Source organism: Botryllus schlosseri, chromosome 10 (assembly GCF_051294905.1).
Source record: "Botryllus schlosseri isolate E-star chromosome 10, Bs_hap1, whole genome shotgun sequence".
NCBI lineage: Eukaryota > Metazoa > Chordata > Ascidiacea > Stolidobranchia > Styelidae > Botryllus > Botryllus schlosseri.
This window is the reverse complement of record NC_137245.1, coordinates 24,732,355-24,743,140: the sequence shown is the minus strand read 5'-3', so window position 1 is coordinate 24,743,140 and position 10,786 is coordinate 24,732,355. Positions and strand designations below refer to the sequence as shown.

Genomic DNA, 10,786 nt, shown 5'->3' with positions numbered 1-10,786 from the left:
GAAATGATGAAAATTAATAAAACTGTTTGATTGATTGAATATAGGAAGGTGTCGAAACAACTTGGAGTAGTCTTTGAAATCAGACACCCACCTTGGCCTAGGCGAAGTAGAGAAGAGACATGTACAATTGCACACTGAATGAAAAGTAAAGCAGAGAATATAAAATACAAGCGACAAAATGAGGTGACATGTGACGGAAGGCGAGATCGATATGTTAGGTCGTGGTCTGGTAATCCTGAGGCTGACTAGTATCCATTTAGAAGAAATTGGTTGTATTTCGACTTGAATGCGGACATGCTCGACGACTGTCGAATAGCCGGAGAGATGCTGTTCCACAATTGGGATCCAGCATACTTGATAGAGCAATGCGTTTTCTTATGTTCCGTCCTGATCATATAGTAGTTGTTCTTCGTTGATGCGCGTGTGACGTACTTGTGCGCTTTTGACTCCGAGGTGAAGTAGCCGTTATTATCTGAGGGACAGTGACCGCAATGGAACTGATACATAAACTTGGCAATTTCTGGTTTCCTTATATGTTCTATGTTTAGAACACCAAATCTTTTGAGTAGCTGCTAGCTTATATTTGAAATCGTTGAATAAGTGACAGCTTAACCGATAATGGATGATCTCTACTGTTAGACACAAGCTCTATGGCTGATATGTAGATGCGTCTTATTATAGAATACTACTACTACTCCCTACGTCAGTAATCAATAGTCTTATCATAGCGTTTGTAAAGGCTATGGTCTTATTTCAGTGTTTTTTTCGATTCGCACTAATGATTTGTAAAAACCATTGATTGTTTACCTCTCGAGCGGAACATTCGAACGTTTGTTTTTTCAGTTGGGGGTTGGATTGGAAAGCTGAATGCAGCATGCAGGTAATCGCTGCAATTTATTAGTGGGTCGGTGCCATTGCTCAATGAGAGGTATTGCCTGTAGTATGTTGATTTAGGATCACTGATTAATAGAGTTCCATATCCTAGGTTGTTCTGTTCTAACGTCTGCGTGACTGACGAAATCAAAAGAAATGCGTCATGATGACTTGATGAGTGAAAAGTTTGTCTAGTAGTAAAAGCGCACGAGCTATATATTTTTGACAGTATTCTGTTCCTGCGCTGTATGGTACCAAGGTGATGTGCCTCCACTCATTCATTTGTTCATTAGTTTAGAATAAATCATTTCAACACATCTATAAGGTTCTGTCACTCTCGTCACTCCGCAAGTGCAAATTCAAATTGTAAAGGCAGAACCGCAGAACGGTACATGTCTAAGTCCCATGGGTATAGTAATGGCATTCAGTTACGCTTGATAGTAATGATAGACTCAAAAATAATATAATGCGGTTGGCGCCTCCAACTCATAAATCTATATATTTACTACCGTGCTCAGGATCTGTCATTACGTTAGGAATGCTTTACCACAAACAAACATCCTATAGAATTGCCGTATGATCGATTTACGAAAGGCTTACTTGATTACCACTTATCTCATGACATTACTTCTATGTTATCATTTGATTTATTTTTATCAGTTATCATTTGATACAGCCAGATCACATCCATCTAGAGCAGTGGTTCTTAACCTTGCCCCCAGCGCCCCCCAGGGGGCGCTGGCGATTTTGAAGGGGGGCGGAAACGCTCAGGGGGCAATATGGGGGGCGCTGGGCTCAAGGGGGCGGTATGGGGGGCGCTGGAGAAAAATGGCTTCGCAGTAGATGATGTGGTGATAGGACCAATCCTTAATGAGTATTCACAGCAAATGAACACCGAAAACTTCGTTGCATATAGCCTTCAAAATACCTATAGGTTTAATTGTCCATGAGCGCCTAAATGACTGACACCGAATGTTCCTGTCTTGGCAATCTGAACCCCAGAAGACGTATGTCAGTGAAGAAATACCAATCTGAAATCGTGTGCGTCTTTTAGTTTAGTACGATTGGGCGACAGGGATATTCCTGTTGGGAGATATCCCCGTTGATCGATTCTATATTTTTTGATATTGCAGACAGGGGGTCACGAAATAACATCATGCAACGAAGTCATACCAACGGGTTCGCCCGCCCGAATATGTTTAATTATTAGTATTGGGCCCTACAGTTTTCAAGAAACCTCACAATGTTCGCTTTAAGTTTTGATGAGTCTGTGCACACTCAACAACTCACTGCGCTGACCCCTGGACAACAGTGCGTATCGACTAAAAAAAGGTAATAACTTCGGATTTGTTGTGCGCAACGTAGATTTTCTGTGCGCAGAGACCGTGTCAGCACTGCGCACGTGCGCAGCTTAGAGGGAACATTGCACCTCACTCAGCTCTACCGGTAAATGTGTTTACGTGAGCAGAGAGAGGATGAAAATTAATCTCAATTTACATGCAATTCCCGATGATAATGACCAATTCAATCATTAATTTGTGAAATTTTTCGCGCTTTGCGCGACTAGGCGAGAATAGCTGCCTCAGTAAATGGACACCCAATGTAGATACCTAATAGGTTTTCAGCAAATAGAGGACAGCCTAATAGGGGTCCGGGAGTGAAGTCCCCCGGAAGCTTGGTTTATCACCCGATGGGGGCCCAGGACCAACGTTTTTTGTTTGGGGGGGGGGCTGACGAGTTGTTGTTACGGCCCTGGTAACGAATAATTGTACCTGCGGGCACGCCCGAATATGTTTAATTATTAATTACGTGCCCTTTATCTTCCTATACAACAGCTCACTCAGTTCATCACGACTTATATATGTAATTACCACCTATTCATTCATGCATTATAGAAAATTTTGGTACCTAGGGCGACCAGGCCACACAAACTTTGCTGACCATCGAAATCACGATAGGGGGTTCGTGGGGGCGAAGCCCTCGGAAGTTCGATTTATCACGCTATGGGTGCGCAAGGCAATCGTTTTTAGGGGGTTGACGAAGTGCTGTTACGGCCCTCCCTCTTACTCATTGTCTTTATTACATTCCTTACATTGTGAAGTTGGGGAGGGGGGCGCTGGAGCACGATAATTTTTGAAAGGGGGCGCTGGAGGAAAAAAGGTTAAGAACCACTGATCTAGAGGCAGTGCAGGCATATTTTGTTTGATGTATGTATGATCATTGATCAAACTTTGTCCTTCAAGGCCGTATCGATTATTCCTATCTCATACCAAATACTCTGCACGAGCATTTTTCCTGTATTATTGTTGACGTCTGCTCTTTCTGTATTGTTTGGAATCTCTCTGATGCATCAAAGAAGACATGGTTCTATCATCATAATGCAGGCTAGTGTACAGACACACATGATATTGATGACATTCATTTCCCAGAGTGGAATTGGTGGCAACGTCACGCAGAACTTTTTGTTGATTTACTTGAATATTCTATGCAGAAAAGCTCTCGTCACGCAGGATTTATTTCAAAAAATGAACCGAGATTCCATCGGGTTCATTTCCAAATCTAATTTTGTGTGTATATTTATTTGAACAGTCTCCTTTACGATAACAAATTATACACCCTGAGAAACGTCTTATGGCAATGAACGGTGCAAACCGCGCTGGGGTGTTACTACCTCCATCTTTACCAACGATAAAAGAAACCACTTTATCTTGGCTCGGCTCTGAACTGGACAGCTCCTTATTCTCCACAAAAGGCATACAAAGCGATAACGACCCCGCTGCGAGACAGCTTTCCGCGAAAAACATTCAAAGACACATCGATTTTGACGACCAGTGCCTGTCTTTGAAAAGTGGCGAAGAGAGTGATTTTTCTGGCATTCAGCCTTTACCCATTAGCAGTGACGACACTCCACCTACTGCTTTAAATCAATTCAATAGAGTCGTACAAATGGACTTTAGCAGCATGTTAAACGAGTCTCAAAACCGTCCGAAACCGCAACTAAACTGTGATGAACAAGAGGAAGATGATGTTAATGAGGACATGCCGCATCAACCTATTCCAAAACCATCGTCAGACTTAGGGAATTTATTTGAAATCTTGGGCAGTGACGCCATTTGCGGCGAGGTGTCAAAACTCGTAGAACCTGGTGCTAGCGGCGATAATGCAGCAGTCGAGAAGCTACAACTGATCAGAATTTGGCAGTTAATGCAACAAGAGGAATTACGACGTAGACAAGAAGCGGAGATTGCTGTTTTAAACGCGCAACGTGCCAGAATGCAAGTTGACAGAGATAGGTGCGGAAAAGCAAACGGCTTTGAGACCGACCCTGAAGTAGATTCACAAGATATAGATGATTTGGAAAGTGGAGATTTGGATCCCCATACTCACAATGAAAGTATGAAAGAAAGTGATGATTTCGATCAAAATGGTGGAAAAATTATCGACAGACTACCTGGCGCGACTCCTAAAAATAATTATGACGATATTCCTGTCGAAAGCGCCAAAAAATCGTTTGAACAAAAACTCGAAGAAGAATTACGCAGAGAAGAACATGAAAAATCCGTCGCCGATGCCGCGAAACCGGCAGGACCTGTCAAACGTCCATTTTTACGTAAAGGCCAAGGCCTGGCTAGGTTCAAAGGGCCTCCGGCTAGAAAATACGTCCCTCCCGCGAAAGATAAAAAAGTAACAAAAGAAAAGAGTCAATTCTCGGATAAAGAGAGACAAAATACGCGAGACAAGATCGCTCATAAACCACCGAACGGTTCAAAAAAATCTTCGCAAACACTTTCGTCTGGGATTAAAAGATCTTTACAAAAGATTTCTGCTAATAATACATCACAGAAAAAGGTAGAAGTGACTATTCCGTGTGTTGGATCAAATGCTACAGTTGGATTGTCATCTTACGATAACAATATGCAACGTTTGCAAAAGATTCCTGCTAGTAATACTACGCAGAAAAAGGTAGAAGTGAATATTCCGCGTGTTGAAACTAATAGTACAGTTGGATTGTCATCTTACGATAACATGCAACGTTTTCGACCAGCTACCGACGCTGATTTAGAAGAATTTGAGATGTTAGAACGATACGCAGAAGACGATGCGTCGTTTTTTAACGAACCTTCTCTAGTAGCCTCTGTACTACGTCACGATTCTCCTTCGAAAGATGAGAATCAGATGTCTTTGAGAGATAGAGTCCGCGAGAGACGCAGACTGAGAGAGGAAGCTCGTACTAAAGTACAATCGACTCAAAATGAATTATCGATCGCTGACGCGATTGATGGTAATTGGAAAAATGGTGAATCTCCGATTTGCAATGATGATGATGATGAAATTTTATCTCCTCTACCTCCGAAACCGTATTTTAAGTCACCGGAAATTAACCAGAATCGGGTTATTCAACGAAAAACAGCTAGTTTAGTGAGAAAGGAAAAATTGGTACGCCCAGTTGCACGGTCGCCTGTATGCTCTCCGATAACGAAACAAAATATTGTAACTTCAAACGAATTGAATTTATCACCGACAAGTGCATTTATGCCTCGCCAACACGCTGCAACTACGTCGCAAGTGGACCAGTACACTGACGATTGTGTTTTCAATGATGATTTTGAAGACGACCTGCCTTGGGGTGATATCGACGCGTCAGCAATTATTGCATCGCCACGGCGATCGAAACAAGATGATTCGGCGAAAAATTATAAATGCTCGGATTATATGGAGCCTGAGAACGAAGACGCTGAAAATCCAGTCCGTGACACAGACCCGACCCCTAGGACGCCTTTGTCTTCGGCCAGGGGGCTGTCTTTGTCTCCACCTCCTCCGCCTACGTCTTTGATGCAAAAATTATTTCCAGGACTCAAAGTTCCAATACCGAAACTGTCGGTTTCGCAGTCGTGTGAGCCACAAGGTGAAGTCGCCTCAAAAGCTGCGCAGGTTTCTGAATCGCCGGCGTCACTTTTAAAGCAAAAACTTGAAGAGCTTGAAAGTGAGATATCTCGGTTTAAAAGAGAGAACGCTGAGCTTGAAAAAATCAGGGAAAAACATGAACAAAACGCTAAAAATCTTGCGTTCGAAGTGGAAGAATTTCGAAAACAAAAGGATGCGGAATTAGCGAGGTTGGAGGAGTACAAAAAAAATGAGACAAAAAAGCTTAAAAAAGAAAGGAAACTCTTCGAAGAGCATGTTTTAGCCACGAAAATGTTACCTCGCAAGGAAGAACGGGAGGAAATACTAAAATTACAGGAAGAATTAGAGAGGCTCGGGTCCGATCATCAGAGCAAAGAGCAGCGATGGAACGCGACTTGCAACAGGCTGCGCGGACAGATATCGTCTCTCAAATGCGACAACGAGGAGCTGCAGGAACGTATAGAAGAGATGGAAGCGCAACGCGTTAAGGATAGGAAATTGATGAAGACTAAAACGGCGAAGCAGCCGTCTGTGTGGGAGGCTGTGAATGATTTGGTTGACTCTACCGTCGTGGATACAGGTCAGTGATGATGGATTTAATATTTTTGAATGCACAATTCATTTCATTCATTCATATCCATATTCAATATGCTCATTTCCGACACAGGTAAAGACTTTCCAAAAGGTCACGGGCATGTCTCGTCGAATCCTCGTAGCAAGCAAGGCAAAGCGAAAAAATCCGAGACTAAATCGGGAGTTGTTTCGCCCGAAATGGCGATTTCGAATCTGAGAGACACTCTGAAACGTACCGACATGCAGAAATCTGCTTTGAAAGAGACGACGCATGACGATGGGAAGGTAGAACAGGTGTTGCCCGACGGGAGGAGGTTGGTTGTGTTTCCGAATGGTACGCGGAAGGAGATATCGGCTGACGGAAAGATGGTGAAGGTAGGTTGGGTAGCCTAAATTTATCTTCTGTGTGTTCAAAGATAATATATATTTTATCATTTTATTTATGATAAAAAACTAAAGTTTTTTTTTTTTACTGTCTCCCCATGAAATTGTTTTCTACAAAAACGATACTTAACAAATTTGGCTCAATTCCAACCCGTAGAAGCAAAGTTATTGGGAGAAAATATTTTTGCGATTTGACTAAAATGGTATTTACGATGGGTAGTTCTATTATTGAAAATGGTAGATTTTTTCACCGTAAATACTATTTTTCATATCTAAAATCTAATAATGATAGTATTTCCCATCATAAATACAATTTTTCAATCCCAAATTTTCTACGTTTTTATACAGATCAACAATTTCGTGGGATAGCGTGTAAATTTTTGAAGTTTCAATGATGAATACAGACTAGAATTGAGCCAAATTTAATGTGCAACGTTTTTTAGCCAATCCAACAATTTTATCAAGTACCTGTAGCATTTTTAACAGCCCTATTGTTCAAATATGCTAGCACGAACGCTGACTATATTGACCACCTCTCTGTATGCACCATATTAAAACCAGGACTACAATAGTCGAACTTATTTGTTCACTGCATTGCCTATATTTTAAATTGCTAACGTGGTACTGCGGATTTCAAATATTTCTCGTCTCTGTTGTTCGAATAATGATAATTTTGTCTTGATTGCAGAGAGTATTGTATTTTTATGTTTCCAGGTCCATTTCGCGAACGGCGATATCAAGGAAATCTACGGCGACGGATCGGTGCTGTACTATTACCATGAAAACGGAACCACTCACACGACACACCCTGACGGCCTGCAAGTAAGTGAGAGTCTTATTTCATTTACAACAGTTTATTTTATTTTTCAAGCAACACTATTCCTGTTGTGTTGTGTCGTGTTGTGTTGTGTTGCGTTGTGTTGTTTTTGTATGTGTTGCTGCTGGCCATGTCTGCAATGATCAATTCCTATGTATGTGTGCTTGTGCAACTTTTTTCAGCTTTTCCCGATGAGGTTATAATTAGAATTACGGTATTGAATTCGCAAATTGAGAAATTGAATTAATTTTGGGATTAGGAAGAAATAAAATAAAAATCAAGCTCAATTCATAGCAAATCATGTGCGTTTCAGGTGTTTGAATTCCCGAACAAGCAAATTGAACATCACTTCTCTGACGGCACCAAGCAAATTACCTTCCCCGACCAGACTGTGAAATATCTGCACACCGACGGCACCGAGCAAACTGTGTTTCCCGACGGGACGGAAATGCACATCGCGCCAAACCAGGACAAGACGATAGTGTTCGCAAACGGTCAGAGAGAGATACACACCAACTCTCTAAAAAGGAGAGAGTATCCGGACGGCACCAGTAAGACTGTGTTTGAAGACGGACGTCAGGAGACTAGGTAAAATTGCTTCTAGAGTCGTCTATAACTACGGCACATCTAGTGCGGCCCTCGAAATCCACAAGAAATGTTGTAAAAATGTTAATGAATGCGTAGTAAAGATCTCATTACTGTGGTGACTTGACTAAACTTCCCAATTTTGCCGTAGTGCATTCCGTAAATGGATTCAGATGTTGAATCAGGCCCTCAAGTTGAAAGGTTTGTCCAACCCTAGCAGTTAATCGGAGGTGAATTCCGCAATACTGTCTATAAAACTGTATTAAAAATAGGAGCCACCTGTGGTTAGCCAAAAACGTTGGCAACCCTATTTAAATTGCTATGATTAGCAGTGTTGTGATATGTGCAGTAGGGTTGTCCATAATTTGGAAAATCTCAAAATGTATGCGTATCCATGTCTCATTCTATAGATTATAGGTAAAAAACGGCAATGAACCTGCAATAAGCTTACAGGAAAGTCGTTAACATTTGTCTAAATGCGTTTGAAAGTAGCTGCCGTAGAGTGGGCGTGTCAGCGTCCATAGAACGGCAAGCAAACTAGTAATCACAAAATCACGGCGTTTGATTGGCTAATCTGCTATGCTTCAATGATCACGACGTTGGCGGCTTGTTGATTAGCCGGTCAAGGAGTCGGCTGACGGCGGTTATTCAGTAAGTGCACTGTAGGTTGGTCCGTAACTAATGATTTAGGATTAATTCAGAACATGTTAAGTTACGAAATACATGATGAACTGAGAACAGCTGCTTCACAATATCTTTAAATACATGACTGGATGGCTTATTGTGAAGGTAACAGTTGTAGCCTGTATGCCTTGATTTCATTGATAGAAAGCACAAAAACACGCGGAAAAATAGTACAAAGGCGCTTATGCAAGTGGCATACGAATTTCTAGTTTCAGAGGGGATGTACCATCATTGAATACAAATATAAAGCTTGACATTGACACTACTTTGTCTGATCTTATTAGGCTGTTGTCGTGGTACATAATTGAAGTCTTGAATGCTGTTAAGGGCTGGATGAATCAGACAATGCTTGGCACTTGTCACATTCTTGCAGCTTAGTGAATCATACCCGCAAGTGCTGTTTGACACCTCCTCAATGATGCCGGGCAAAGAGCTCTAAAGATAAGCACAGACTATGCTGGTAGGACCAGCAAAAAGACAGTTTGCTTTCATTGCTTAGCATGTCCTTAATGAATGTTAGATCATTACCGGCTGCATAACGACTAATGCCTGAATCAAACCAGGCATGGTCATAAAAAGGGTGGATTGAAGCGGTGTGGTAGTTACACTCTTCTCCAGAAATCCAATGTAAGCTACCTGGTCGGCCCACATATCTTCTGAGCATACAGGATTGTGTCCAGCATCCATCTCACATGTTATGCTGCACCAGTTTGGTGATGTCTAATATACCTTACCAGCACCCAGAAAAGCAGGACCACTTGGCGTAATCTCAAGCATATCATATAGGAATTTCTTGGATCTATACTTAGTTCTATAAGTTCACAATCATTCGCTGTTGCACCTCTGTCATGTCTGTAAGAGGCTATTGTTGCTCTAAACCTATCGTTACCTAGTTTTAACACTAAAACATTCAATGACCAGATGTCTCATTTTATTATTAAATCACCAATGTACAATGCGCTTACAGAATCATTGCCGTTAGCGGTCTCCTTGGGCTAATAGAAGCACATACTCAGCTAGCCGCTGTGGTCGTGATCATTCAAGCATAGCTGAATAACCAATCAAGAGTCGTGATTTCGTGATAACTAGTCTTCTCGCCGTTCTATGGTCGCTAACACGCCCACTCTGCGGCAGCTACTTTCAAACGCATTTAGACAAATGTTAACGACTTTCCTATGAGCTTATTGCAGGTTCATTGACGTTTTTTATCAATAATCTACAGAATGAGACATGGATACGCATCTTTGTTGAGATTTCCCAAATTATGGACAACCCTAATGTGCAGGTAATTTTGGCACGCATATCGAATTGACTATTGCGCTCTCATGTTGCCACAGCAGGTCAATTTGAGCAAATTATATCGCCAACATCATTGTCAAATATAGACATTATATTCACACAGTCATACCGAGAGTGAACAGGGCGCATGAGTTGTCACAACTTTTGAGGGCTTACATGACAAAATAAGGTTGGAGGACACTACTTTTGAGAATTCAATCGCAAATTATAGATCGTTGAAATCAGTAATTGGTCTTACTTGTAGTTGAGTGATGAAGACTATTTACTATTCTCGAAATTTGCAGGTACGCTTCGGGAAGGCTGAGAGTGAAAGACATTCACGGAAACGTAATCGTCGACAGGATGACGACTTGAACTGACGCTGGCCGTCTTTTATGTGTCATTTTCAGCGTGATGTAGCATCGTTAGACGATGTTTTCAAGTTGGAGTAGCTGTGATTTTTTATAATTTTACATTCCGAAACACACTGTTTTTGTATTTTCCAATTTTTGAATGTGTATCCGCAGCTGAAACAAATTATATTTGGCACTGAATACGTGTGTTTTTAAAGAAAACACTATTGTGTTTTTGTATTCTCCATTTTTTAAAAATATATATGCTGAAACAATTTATATGTGGCATTGAATACATGTAGAAATATGGAAATATTCTTGAACTCTGGGGAAG

The 10,786-nt window shown here is 41.4% G+C and overlaps 1 protein-coding gene across 1 annotated transcript; it reads left to right on the top strand.

Moving 5' to 3' along the window:
• Nucleotides 1–3,426: 3,426 nt before the first annotated feature.
• Nucleotides 3,427–10,731, top strand: LOC145449083 (uncharacterized). Its single transcript, XM_080327555.1, has 5 exons — nucleotides 3,427–6,358; nucleotides 6,446–6,726; nucleotides 7,450–7,557; nucleotides 7,866–8,140; nucleotides 10,405–10,731. The coding sequence occupies exons 1-5, from the start codon at nucleotides 3,505–3,507 to the stop codon at nucleotides 10,472–10,474; spliced, it is 3,588 nt and encodes a 1,195-aa protein (XP_080183681.1). The 5' UTR covers nucleotides 3,427–3,504; the 3' UTR covers nucleotides 10,475–10,731.
• The last annotated feature ends 55 nt before the right edge of the window (nucleotides 10,732–10,786 follow it).